This window comes from Tetrahymena thermophila (genome assembly GCF_000189635.1).
Source record: "Tetrahymena thermophila SB210 genomic scaffold scf_8254816, whole genome shotgun sequence".
Classification (NCBI taxonomy): Eukaryota; Ciliophora; class Oligohymenophorea; order Hymenostomatida; family Tetrahymenidae; genus Tetrahymena; species Tetrahymena thermophila.
The window spans coordinates 4,120-17,860 of record NW_002476572.1 but is presented as its reverse complement, the minus strand read 5'-3'; the positions used below and the strand labels follow the sequence as shown (position 1 = coordinate 17,860).

Genomic DNA, 13,741 nt, shown 5'->3' with positions numbered 1-13,741 from the left:
TTTTTAAATATTAGAAGAAAAAACATTTAATTAATTAGTTATTTAGAAGGAAAAATGAAGAAAAAATGTAAAATAATAAGAAATTAATTAATTAATAAATAAATAAAAATAAAAATTTTGAAAATAAAATGAGTTAAATTAAGAAAGGTAAAAAAAGCATTATTAGAATAAATAAGAAATATGAATCAAATAAAAAGCTAATAAACGATTTAAAAGAGTTATATTGTTTTAAATTCATTTTTATAACTAATATTTTCATAATTTAAAACAAATAAACTGCTTTTACCCAAGATCAAGTGTTAAATTTGAGAGATTAGTGCAATTTACTAAAGAATAACCTAAGCCTGATACACCTTAGTTACCAACTTAATTTCTACTTTAAAAAATTGAAGAAAAAGTTAATAATTAATTAGTTAGTTAGTAGAAATAAAAAAGAATAAAAAGTAGTAAATTAATTAATGATAAACATATAAGTTGAAAGTAAACAAATGAGTTAAATTAAGAAAGGAAGAAGAAGAAGAAAATATTATTTTAAATTTATTTTTTGAACTAAAAATATCACAATTCTAAACAAACAAACTGTTTTTACTGAAGATTAAGTGTCAAATTTGAGAGATTAGAGCAATTTGTTAAAGCAGAACCTAAATCTGATGCACCAATAGCACCAATTTAATTGCCACTTTTTAATATATTTAATTAGTTAGATAGAAGGGAAAAATATAGAAAAAATATGAAATATTATGAATGAATGAATTAATAAACAACAAATTCAAATATTTAAAATTAAAAATGATTTAAAATAAAGAAGATTGAAGAAAAAAAAAACACAAGTAAAATCATAAACAAAAAATAAATCAAAAAAAGTTTGTAAATTAATTAAAAGAGCTATCTTATTTTAAATTCAATTTAAAAATTAATAATATCACCATCAAAAACAAATAAATTCTATTACGTAAGATCAAGTGTCAAATTTGAGAGATTAGTGCAATTTGCTAAAGCAGAAGTTAAACCTGAAGCACCAGTAGCACCAATTTAATTGTCACTTTTTAAATATTGAAGAAAAAATAAATAATTAATTAGAAATAAAAAGTCATGAAAAAATAGCTAGAGCTAAAAATAAAAAAATGATATAAAGTATGAAAGGTAAAAAAAAACACATGTACTAAAAAATAAAAATAAATCAAATAAAAAGATAATAAAAAAATTAATAGACTGATATTGTCTTAAATTCATTTTTAAAATTAAAATAGCACTACCCAAAATAAATTAATTGTTTTTACAAAAGACAAATTATCAAATTTGAGAGATTAGTGCAATTTACTAAAGCAGAACCTAAACCTGATGCACCAATGGCATCAATTTAATTATCACTTTTTAAATATTGAAGAAAATATATAATAGTTAGATAGAATAAAAAATAAAGAGGAAAATATGAAATATTAAGAAAAAATTAACTAAGAGTAAAGTAAAAATTTTAAATAAAAAAATGAGTTTAATTAAAAAGAAAAAATTACAAATACAACAAAAATGAAAAATAAATCAAATTAAAAGCTAATAAACAAATTAAAATAGTGGTATTGTTTTAAACTCATTTTTATAACTAAAAATATTGTAATCCAGAACTAATAAACTTCTTTTACTAAAGATTAATTTCCAAATTTAAGAGATTAGTGCAATTTGCTAAAGCAGAACCTAAGTATGAAGCACCAATTGAATCAATTTCATTGCCCCTTTTTAAATATTTAATAAAAATATAATAAATTAGTAAATTACTTAGTTCGAAGGAAAAAATGAAGAAATAATAAGAAATTAATTAATAATAAAAGCAAAAAGTTTAAATAAAAAAATTTATTTAAATTAAGAAAATTGTGTAAAAATAGTTTTTGTTTGCTTTCATTACAAATCGATAATTTTATTTTTGAAAATTATCAACAAATTCAAAGCTTTCTTAGTTATTGAGCAGATGCTTTTCAAAAATTTTATTAAAAAAGAAAAAGAAAAGTAAATCAAATAAAAAGCTAATTAAATTCATTCATTTTAAAACTAAAAATATCATATTCCAAAACAAATAAACTGTTTTTACATAAGATCAAGTGTTAAATTTGAGAGATTAGTGCAATTTGATAAAGCAGAACTTAAGTCTGATGTACCTTCATTACCAATTTAATTCCAACTTTTTAAATATTGAAATTATAAATAAGTACTTAGTTATTTAGAAGGAAAAAATGATGAAAAAATATGAAATAATAAAAAACGAATAAAGTAAGAGAAAAATGTGAAAATAAAAATAGAGTTAAATTAAGAAGGATAAAAAGAATGCAAGTAGAATAAAAAATAAAATAAAAAGCTAATTAACAAAATAAAATAAAATAATATATTGTTTTAAATCATTAAAAGTATCGCACTCCAAAACAAATAAACTGTCTATATCAAGAAAATGCGTTAGATGGAAAAAATGAATAAAAAATATTAAATAATAAAAATTGGTTAAAGAATATTAAAAATTGAAAGTTAAAGTTAAAATAACTGAAATAATATTTGAATAAAAAAAATTAAGAATCAAAATAGTTGAGAATTTCTATTAGAAAAATTATATCATAATAAATTAAAAATTAAATATATTGAAGTTAGTAATAATAATATTTATAAATCAATATACTTCTGATAAATATGGAGAGTCTCATGAGATTAGAGTGAAGAATTTAAAAACTTTTTATATTAATAAAAATAAATTTAAATTATATTGATAAAAAAAATAAAAATTACTTCTTCTAATATGATGTATTATTTAGTCTATTATATCATTTATTTTTTTAAAAAAATACTGAATAGCAATTAATTTATTTTAATTAATTATAAGTGGATATAAAAAATAAATAAATTATATGAATATATAGATTTTGGTTTAGTTTGAGAAATCACATAAAAGTTAGTGTAAAATTTGTTATTAAACCTTAATATTTCTATTCAAAATTTGTACTTAAAAATATGAAAAAACTAGAGACGAGTAGTAGTTATACATATGTTGAAAAAATTCTAATTAATGTTTTTAATTTTTATTTTTTAGATTTTTCTATTTTAGTTGTAATTAGTAATGAGAGGAATTTTTATAATATCTCTAATTATTATCTAACCATATTAGTTTTTATTTAAATCACATATTATCTAGGTAAAGAGCTTTCATGCAACAAATAAATGAATTTATTCTTAAATAAATTTTTAATAAATAGATTTTTCATTTTTATATAATCAAAAATTACAGTAAATTTTAAAAATAATAAATTCAAAGATATGAAGAGTAAATTTGGTTATGGATACGACATAAATGCTAAATTTTATTTTGAAATGCCCTAGACCCAACTCAAATTATTTAATTTATGTATTAATTGGAATATATCTATTATAAATTTTAATTCAATCAAATTTAATTACTTTTTGAACTTTGTTATTTCTATTTAGCTTAGCTTATTTAAGCTAATTAAATATATGGAATTTTGTTGTAATTAATAAGAAAATGTAAACACAAAAATTACATTGATAATATTTTAATTTTAAAATAAATTAAATTTAGAAAACAAATTTAAATTATTGGCAGATAGATAGATATATATAATCAGTATATATATTTGGTTTCACCTTCATAATTTAAGTATTTTTGGTTACTCTTGTTAGCTTTGACTATGTAGACATCAACACTTTCTCCATCAATTTCAACTTTATTTAGTTTATTTAGCATAACATTGCTGGGCTCCTAGAAGAATTTGTTTTCATATTCAGACTTTAAAGCTCCATTTTAAGTAAAGATTGCTTCCAAGACAGAATTACACTAAACAGGTTTCCAATTAGCAACCATTAATGTCATATGAGGACATGTATTTTCAATAAGAATGTCCTAAGGGAATACAGGAGAACATATTATTTTACCTGGAACATAAATAAAAGTAGTAGATTCTAACTAAACTTACTTGCCTACCTTGAATTGCTTATAGTAGTCAGTGTCTAATTTGCTTTTATCTGATCCGATGTACAAAACAGTAGTATGAATAGAACTTGGATTTTTCCATGGAGCTTAAGGCTTAGATTTTGATAAGCTGTTTAAATCTTTTGTAATTACTTATTGGTCTGTAGGGTATTTTAGGAGTAATTACTAGAATGACTGCTTTAAGAAATCAGATAGCTATGGATTGACATCAGACTTATCTACTTCGATAGAGAGATATTGAGGTGATTTTTAGCAAGCAATGCAAGATAAAAATAAGATAGTTATTAATATAGAAATTTTTTACATTATTAAGAAAGATATTTTAGTTTTTTTGTATTTTAATTATTTTTTTCAATTATAAATTTATAAGTATCTCTACAAACAAGTTTGAATAACAACAAAATTGCCCTTTCTAGTTCTAATTAAATTAGCTTTTGCTTAACATAAATAAATAATTTGATACAAAAGATATTTATGCTAACTATTACCAATTAGTGTAAAAGGTTCTAGTGCAAATTGTAAATAAAAAGTAAAAAGCAAATTGCTTAAATTAAAAATTATTTAAGTATCATTCAAGTGCGCTTATTCTGTAATGTATAATTATAAGTAAAAAAAAATAAGTAAATAAATAAATCTTATCAAAGTTTTAATTAATGTGAGGTGACATAATATTTTCAATTTTCACATAATACGTAATTAATTTTATTTATTTATTTACACTTTATAAAATTAATTAACTTCTTTCTTCTCAATAAATGCGTCAACGATTAAAAACTTTGCATAATTAAAATTACAAATCTTAGATTTAATTTAATATTTTTCAAATACTTTAACATAAAATTTTTATTATGACTAAAATATTTGCTTTTTTATAAGAAACTGATAATTAAAATTTAATTTTAACTGTAATAATGAAATATTTCTAATCTAATATTTTCTTAGAAGAATTACAAAAATTTTATATGTGATTGATAATAAAATAAATAAAGAAAGTTTTTAAGTTTTGCTCTAAAAATTTTCAAAATATGAAAATAAAAAAAAAATAGAAATATGATTGATGAATAATATTTCAGATTAAAAAAAAACTGGTATATAAAAGCTTGGCATTTTTATAATTTATTAAAAAATAATATATTAATATATATATATAAAGTTTCTAATTATTTTATCATTTTTGGTGAAACCATAGGGTTGCTTATGAAGAATTAATTTATTTAAGAAAATTATTTTTTTTTTTTTTGATAAATAATTTATTTACTTACAAAAATATGAATGATATTTATAAATATAAAATCAATAATAAAATTTATGTATCTATCTTTTTATATTTTAGGTTAAAAAAAGCTTTTTCAAAATATTATTTAATATTATTTAAACATTTAATATTTATCCATCCTTTTTTCGTCACTTGTTTATCACCAAATTTCTTTTATAAAGACAACTAATCTTTTTGATTTAAAACACTTGCTTATTACTTCGAATTTTTTTGATTCATTCATTTGGTTATTACTTTTATAATAAATTGTGTAAATTTTAAATCAATATCAAAACTGAATAAATTTTTAAATTAAAAAATATTTCTTATATAAAGAAATAAAATAGCATTAGCGGAAGAAAAAATAAAAATAAATAAATCAAATAAAAGTCATCAAAGGAATTCAAAGAACTTTATTGTTTTTATTAGTTTTTATAATTAAAATACAATCCAAAACAAATAAACTGTTTTTACCTAAGAACAAGTGTCAAATTTGAGAGATTAATGCAATTTGCTAAATCAGAACCTAAGCTTGATGCACCTTCATCACCAATTTTATTAGAACTTTTTAAATATTGAAGAAAAAATATACCATTAAATAGTTAATTTGAAGGAAAAAATGATGAAAAAATATAAAATAATAAAAGCAAAAGTTGAAAATAAAATGGTGAGCCAAATTAACAAAGAAAGAAAGAACAAAAAAAAGCAAGCACAATAAAAATAAAAAGAAAAAAGAGTTTTATTTTTTTAATTAGTTTTTATAATTAAAAAATCACAATCCAAAACAAATAAACTGTTTTTACCGAAGGTTAAGTGTCAAATTTGAGAGATTAATGCAATTTGCTAAACCAGAACTTAAGCCTGATGCACCTTTATCACCAATTTAATTGCAACTTTTTAAATATTGAAGAAAAAATCTATCTTTAAATAGTTAAGTAGAAGTAAAAAATGAAGAAAAAATATGAAATAATAAAAGTAAAAGTTGAAAATAAAATGATGAGTGAAATTAATAAAGAAAGAAAGAACATAAAAAAGCAAGCACAGTAAAAAGAAAAAGAAAAAAGAGTTTTATTTTTTTTAATTAGTTTTTATAATTATAATATCACAATCCAAAACAAATAAACTTTTTTTACTTAAGACGAAGTTACAAATTTGAGAGATTAATGCAATTTGCTAAACCAGAACCTAAGCCTGATGCACCTTCATCACCAATTTAATTGCAACTTTTTAAATATTGAAGAAAAAATAGATCATTAAATAGTTAATTTGAAGGAAAAAATGAAGAAAAAATATGAAATAAAAAGATTAATCTATAATAAAAGCAAAAGTTCAAAATAAAATGATGAGTCAATTTAAAAAAGAAAGAACAAAAAAAAAGCAAACACAATAAAAAGAAAAAGAAAAAGAGTATTTTTGTATTTAATTAGTTTTTTTTTTATTAAAAATATCACAATATAAAATTAAATAAACTGTTTTTACCTAAAAAAAATTTTCAAATTTGAGAGATTAATGCAATTAGCTAAACCAAAACCTAAGCCTGATGCACCCATTGCACCAATTTAATTGTAACTTTTTAAATATTGAAGAAAAAAAATAAAATAAAAAGATTAATTAATAATAAAAGCAAAAATTGAAAATAAAATTATGAGCAAAATTTACAAATAAAGAAAGATCAAAAAAAAGCAGCACAATAAAAAGAAAAAGAAAAAAGAGCTTAATTGTTTTTAAAAAATTTTTTATAATTAAAAATATCACAATCGAAAACAAATAAACTGTTTTACCTAAGATCAAGTGTCAAATTTGAGAGATTAATGCAATTTGCTAAACCAGAACCTAAGCCTGATGGACATTCATCACGAATTTTATTAGAACTTTTTAAATATTGAAGAAAAAATATATCATTAAATTGTAAATTTGAAGGAAAAAATGAAGAAAAAATATGAAATAATAAAAGCAAAAGTTGAAAATAAAATGATGAGCCAAATTAACAAAGAAAGAAAGAACAAAAAAAAGCAAGAACAATAAAAAGAAAAAGAAAAAAGAGCTTTATTGTTTTTAATTAGTTTTTATAATTAAAAATATCACAATCCAAAACAAATAAACTGTTTTTACCTAAGATCAAGTGTTAAATTTGAGAGATTAATGCAATTTGCTAAACCAAAACCTAAGCCTGATGCACCGATTACACCAATTTAATTTTCCCTTTTTAAATATTGAAGAAAAAATATATTAAATAGTTAATTAGAAGGAAAAAATGAAGAAAAATATGAAATAAAAAGATTAATTAATTTTTAAAGAAAAATTTGAAAATAAAATGATGAGCCAAATTAAAAAATAAAGAAAAAACTAAAAAAAGCAAGCACAATAAGAAGAAAAAGAAGAAAGAGCTTTATTGTTTTTAATTAGTTTTTATAATTAAAATATCACAATCCAAAACAAATAAACTGTTTTTACCAAAGATCTAGTATCAAATTTTAGAGATTAATGCAATTTGCTAAACCAGAACCTAAGCCTGATGCACCTTTATCACCAATTTAATTTTACCTTTTTAAATATTTTAAAAAAATATATATCATTAAATAGTTAATTAGAAGGAAAAAATGAAGAAAAAAATGAAGTAAAAAGATTAATTAATTTTTAAAGAAAAAGTTGAAAATAAAACGATGAGCAAAATTAACAATAAAGAAAGAACAAAAAAAATCAAGCACAATAAGAAGAAAAAGAAAAAAGAGCTTTATTGTTTTTAATTAGTTATTATAATTAAAAATATCACAATCCAAATTAAAAAACTGTTTTTACCGAAGATAAAGTTTCAAATTTGAGAGATTAATGCAATTTGCTAAACCAGAACCTAAGCCTGATGGACCTTCATCACGAATTTTATTAGAACTTTTTAAATATTGAAGAAAAAATTTATCATTAAATAGTTAATTAGAAGGAAAAAATGAAGAAAAATATGGAATAAAAAGATTAATTAATTTTTAAAGAAAAAGTTGAAAATAAAATTATGAGCCAAATTAACAAATAAAGAAAGAACAAAAAAAAGCAAGCACAATAAGAAGAAAAAGAAAAAAGAGTTTTATTTTTTTTAATTAGTTTTTATAATTAAAATATCACAATCCAAAACAAATAAAATATTTTTACTTAAGATGAAGTGTCAAATTTGAGAGATTAATGCAATTTGCTAAACCAAAACCTAATCCTGATGTACCTTCATCACGAATTTTATTAGAACTTTTTAAATATTGAAGAAAAAATATATCCTTAAATATTTAATTAGAAGGAAAAAATGGCGGGAATCACGGGTGGATCGAAACTGAGGCTATATTCCAATGAAGCAGCCTTAAGGTGGGGCTCCATTCATATTTTATAAAAGAATATTTACACAATTTCTTTTCTAAAGTCTCTCTATCATTTTTTTATATGACTGGCGTCTCACCTGTGACCCCCCCCCCCCCCTCCTCCCGAAAAAATGAAGAAAAAATATGAAATAATAAGATTAATAAATAATAAAAGCAAAAGTTGAAAATAAAATGATGAGCCAAATTAACAAAGAAAGAATGAACAAAAAAAAGCAAGTACAATCAAATGAAAAAGAAAAAAGAGCTTTATTGCTTTTAATTAGTTATAAAAATTTAAAATATTTTTTACTAAAGGTAAAGTGTCAAATTTGAGAGATTAATGCAATTTGCTAAAGCAGAACCTAAGCCTGATGCACCTTCATCACCAATTTCATTTTCACTTTTTAAATATTGAAGAAAAAATATATTATTAAATAGTTAATTTGAAGGAAAAAATAAAGAAAAAATATGAAATAAAAAGATTAATCAATAATAAAAGCAAAAGTTCAAAATAAATTAATGAGTCTAATTAACAAAGAAAGAAAGAAAGAAAGAAAGAACAAAAAAAAGCAAGCACAATAAGAAGAAAAAGAAAAATAAGCTTTTTTGTTTTTAATTAGTTTTTATAATTAAAAATATCACAATCCAAAACAAAAAAACTGTTTTTACCCAAGATCTAGTGTCAAATTTAAGAGATTAATGCAATTTGCTAAACCAGAACCTAAGCCTGATGCACCTTCATCACCAATTTTATTAGAACTTTTTAAATATTGTAGAAAAAATATATCACTAAATAGTTAATTTGAAGGAAAAAATGAAGAAATAATATGAAATAAAAAGATTAATTAATAATAAAAGCAAAAATTGAAAATAAAACGATGAGCCACATAAACAAATAAAGAAAGAACAAAAAAAAGCAAGCACAATAAAAAGAAAAAGAAAAAAGAGCTTTATTGTTTTTAATTAGTTTTTATAATTAAAAATATCACAATCCAAAACAAATAAAATATTTTTACTTAAGTTCAAGTGTCAAATTTGAGAGATTAATGCAATTTGCTAAACCAGAACCTAAGCCCGATGGACCTTCATCAAAAATATAATTGTCCCTTTTTAAATATTGAAAAAAAAATGTATCATTAAATAGTTAATTTGAAGGAAAAAATGAAGAAAAAATATGAAATAAAAAGATTAATTAATAATAAAACAAAAGTTGAAAATAAAATGATAATCAAGTTAACAAAGAAAGAAAGAACAAAAAAAACAAGAACAATAAAAAGAAAAAGAAAAAAAAGCTTTATTGTTTTTAATTAGTTTTTATAATTAAAAATATCACAATCTAAAACAAATAAAATATTTTTACTCAAGATTAAGTGTCAAATTTTAGAGATTAATGCAATTTGCTAAACCAGAACCTAAGTCTGATGCACCTTTATCACCAATTTCATTAGAACTTTTTAAATATTGAAGAAAAAATTTATCATTAAATAGTTAATTAGAAGGAAAAAATGAAGAAAAATATTAAATAAAAAGATTAATTAATAATAAAAGGAAAAGTTGAAAATAAAATGATGAGCCAAATTAAAAAATAAAGAAAGAACAAAAAAAAGCAAGCACAATAAGAAGAAAAAGAAAAACGAGCTTTATTGTTTTTAATTAGTTATTATAATTAAAAATATCACAATCTAAATTAAATAAACTGTTTTTACTGAAGATAAAGTTTCAAATTTGATAGATTAATGCAATTTGCTAAACCAGAACCTAAGCCTGATGCACCTTCATCACCAATTTCATTAGAACTTTTTAAATATTGAAGAAAAATATATCATTAAATAGAATAAGTTGCCATACAAATTTTCAAAAAGCGAGTTTTTTTATACCAGTTTTTATTAAGTTTTTCAAAATTTATTTTTTTTAGAAAAATGATATGTTATAAGAATAGCATAACTGGTATTTAAATAATATTTGAAATTTTACATTTTGTGAATTTAAAGCTTTTCTAAAAACTCAAAAATGAAGTTGTTTTAAGCTAATTTAGCTTTATTTATTATTTTATTAAGATATATTATATTTTGCCTATATAAATAAAATAGGCATTTGGCTTTAGTTAATTAGAAGGAAAAAATAAAGAAAAAATATGAAATAATAAGATTTATTAATAATTAATAAAATTAACAAAGAATGAAAACAAAATAAATCATAATAAAAAGAAAAAGAAATCAAATAAACTAAAAGAGCTATAATGGTTTAAATTAACTTTGATAATTAAAAATATTACAATCCAAAATTAATAAATTGCTTTTATTAATGAAGAAAAATATCAATTAATAAAAAATGAATAATAAATAAATAATTAAAAATTGAAATGAAAATTAAGCTAAAATATCTAAAAAATGTTTGTTTTAATAAAAATCAATAAATAATGATGATAATTTCAATAATTAAAATTATTTATTTAAATAAATTGAAAATTAAATATACAAAAAATATTAAAAATAAAAAAAATAATATCTTTTAATTAAATTTACTTGAGATTAATATGGAGAATCTAATGAGGTAAATGTGAAGAGCTTATAAACTTTTTTTATTAATTTATATCAATTTAAAGGATATTAATAAAAAAATTAAAAATTACTTCTTCTAATTCTTTATATTCTTTAATCTATTACATCATTTATTCTCTTTTTCAAAAATATTGGATAACAATTTATGAAATTTAATTAATTAATTATAAATGGATAAACTAAATTTGATTTTTATTTATTTTCTCGTTTTGATTAAAAATTCTGATAGGCCATGTTACATATTTAAAAAAAGAGCTATTTTAATACTTAATTTAATAATCTGAAAATGTTTGAAATTAATCAAAAACATCAAATCTGCAAAATTGATAAAACTAATTTCAATATAAACATTTTATTTTATTGTATCAGCTAAATTTATTATTTAGATTGATTGATATTTCAAAAATGTTAAAATATTTTTTTTTAAATTTTTATTTTGACACTAATTGATTAATAAGTGATATATTTATTTAAAACAAAGAAAGTAGATTTGTTCACATTTTTATTAAAACTTAATTCTATTTTATTTTATTAGATTAATAAAAACTTGATATAAAATGAGCATAAATATTAAATCTACTTTACTATTATTTAGACCAAAATTACATCCTTTAATTAAATGCTTTTGGTTGTAAATGAAAATTAAAGATATATAATATCTAAGCTTACAGTTTTTAATTCTGATTTTATTTAATTAAAATTAAGAAAACAACAAGTTTTTACATTAAATGTAAAAAGGATTATTTCACCACTAATTTGAAAGAAATTTAACAAATTAATTATCAAAGATTTGATTTCGCAAGTATTTGAAAATTTAATTGTGAGTTGTGGTTTTTTTCATTGTTTATTAATTTAGATTTTTGAGATGATTTAATTAAATTTGAGAAAATAAAATATTAATATCTTCTTTCAAAAAATAAGCATAAAAGGGATAAATTTATTGATTGTATTTATTTTAGAAAACATTAAACTTTTAATATAAAACAATTTTTTTCATATATTTTTATTAATTTTGTAGATCAAAACTTAAAAAATAATTTTTTTCTTTTCATTATTAAATTATCTTTTTTTTTTTTAATTTCAGCAATACCATTTACTGCTTTGATATCAAAGATTTGTTTGTTTGCTTATTTTTTTAATGATGATTAAGATTTGGTTTGTCTTGAAAATAACCAAATTTATTTGTTAAGATAATTGACAAATTTCTGTTCTAATAAAAGAGAGCCAAAAATATCTTGTTTATATCAAAATTTTACCTCTTTTTCTGCAGTTTTAGTAGAAATATTTTTAAAATATTTATAAGGTAATTTTATTTTGTTAAATAATTTCTACAGATTATCAAAAAAATCTATGTTTTAATAGATTTCCATCATACTTTTTTACTTTCTTTTTCTATGAATTCATTTACCTCAATATTTCAAAATGGAGTAAGTTTAAATAAGTAAACACAATAATCCTTTTTTAGAAACAAAAAAGACATTAATTATTTTTACAATCTTAATTCATTTCTATTTTTAGTTAAGTTTTTAATTTGCTTAGAATTCAGGTAATATTTACAGTTTTATAGAACTATCATTTCCAATATAAAAAAGTATAATCAATTCCTTTTGAATTAATTATTTTCATTATAAAAGAGTAATTTAATACAAAAGTCAACAGTTTAGTTTTATAATTAAAATTAAATATAAATTTAAATAATTAACAAAATATAATAATTTTGAAATATTTATTAAATTTTTATTTTAAAAACTGCTATTAAAAAGATGGTGGATTCAGATATTAAAATGGAATGTATCATATTTTATATATTTTTGAATAGAGCTCAAAATTTATAAGAATTAATCATGAATGATTTACTAGATTTGTTATTGTGGGTTTTTTTATAACTGGATTAATTATTAAGGCAACTATTAAGGTTTATTCCAAATTTATTATTACTTTTACTATTATTATTATTAAACCATTTATTTTTAAAGAGGTATTTAATACATATCATTCAATCTTACTGCCTATGATTATTAGTTATAATGACTAACACATTGTTACTATGCTTAGAGCTTACCTTGAATTTAGTACACTTAAGGTTGCACGTTTTATTAACATTAAACTAAATCGTCTTTAAGAACTTAGAGCTTAGCCTAGTTTTTAGGGTGAGATTTCTCTATCTATTTTAACATATCTGATAATACATGTTGTCCTTGATTGTATTGGTTTTGATCAGCATATTTGATGGCTTCTTCTATAGCTTAAGCTGCCTTTACTCTGATGTAGTTAAATTCAACGTTATCGTTAATTTCTGAATCTTATGCTACTTATTCATTATCTGTAAACAGAGTCAAAACTAATTTACTCTCTTTTAATGTTTGTAACATTGAATCAACAGGGCGTGCAGTCAATTAAACATTTATTATCTCTAAATTTCTTTCAAAATCTTATAAATCTTTAATCTCAGATTTTGGAACAGTCAATTCAAAAATGAAATCTTTAGAAACTCCTGAGAAAATTTAGTTAATATTAATCCTTAATTCTTAGTTTTGATTAATAATCTTCCCACATATGACCATAAGTCTTTGAGATATAAGAGTTTTGAAGAATTTTGAAA

General features: G+C 19.9%; 4 protein-coding genes across 4 annotated transcripts in view; all 4 read right to left on the bottom strand. All coding sequences in view use genetic code 6, as the record gives it.

The window, feature by feature from the left end:
* TTHERM_001236350 (hypothetical protein) overlaps nt 1-2,805 on the bottom strand; it is a gene marked incomplete at both ends in the record, with an annotated part of 3,885 nt that extends 1,080 nt beyond the window's left edge. The window contains 8 exons of the mRNA XM_012795325.1: nt 287-376; nt 590-679; nt 953-1,042; nt 1,281-1,370; nt 1,641-1,730; nt 2,084-2,173; nt 2,660-2,709; nt 2,767-2,805. Of these exons, the coding sequence (XP_012650779.1) occupies nt 287-376; nt 590-679; nt 953-1,042; nt 1,281-1,370; nt 1,641-1,730; nt 2,084-2,173; nt 2,660-2,709; nt 2,767-2,805 (629 nt within the window). The remainder of the gene's footprint in view (nt 1-286; nt 377-589; nt 680-952; nt 1,043-1,280; nt 1,371-1,640; nt 1,731-2,083; nt 2,174-2,659; nt 2,710-2,766) is intronic.
* An 808-nt stretch (nt 2,806-3,613) lies between these two features.
* On the bottom strand, nt 3,614-4,288 carry TTHERM_01236340 (hypothetical protein; the record flags this gene model as incomplete). Its single annotated transcript, XM_972193.3, has 1 exon — nt 3,614-4,288. One exon carries the CDS (start codon nt 4,286-4,288, stop codon nt 3,614-3,616), a length of 675 nt encoding a protein of 224 aa, XP_977286.1.
* A 1,109-nt stretch (nt 4,289-5,397) lies between these two features.
* TTHERM_001234350 (cyclic nucleotide-binding domain protein, putative) lies at nt 5,398-10,520 on the bottom strand (the record flags this gene model as incomplete). The annotated part of the gene is made up of 16 exons (XM_012795324.1): nt 5,398-5,491; nt 5,712-5,801; nt 6,041-6,130; nt 6,371-6,460; nt 6,717-6,806; nt 7,019-7,108; nt 7,350-7,439; nt 7,692-7,781; nt 8,037-8,126; nt 8,382-8,471; nt 8,889-8,978; nt 9,248-9,337; nt 9,595-9,684; nt 9,939-10,028; nt 10,285-10,374; nt 10,456-10,520. The coding sequence occupies 16 exons, from the start codon at nt 10,518-10,520 to the stop codon at nt 5,398-5,400; spliced, it is 1,419 nt and encodes a 472-aa protein (XP_012650778.1).
* A 2,391-nt stretch (nt 10,521-12,911) lies between these two features.
* On the bottom strand, nt 12,912-13,703 carry TTHERM_01234340 (von willebrand factor type A domain protein; the record flags this gene model as incomplete). Its single annotated transcript, XM_972191.3, has 1 exon — nt 12,912-13,703. One exon carries the CDS (start codon nt 13,701-13,703, stop codon nt 12,912-12,914), a length of 792 nt encoding a protein of 263 aa, XP_977284.3.
* Between the last annotated feature and the right edge of the window lie 38 nt (nt 13,704-13,741).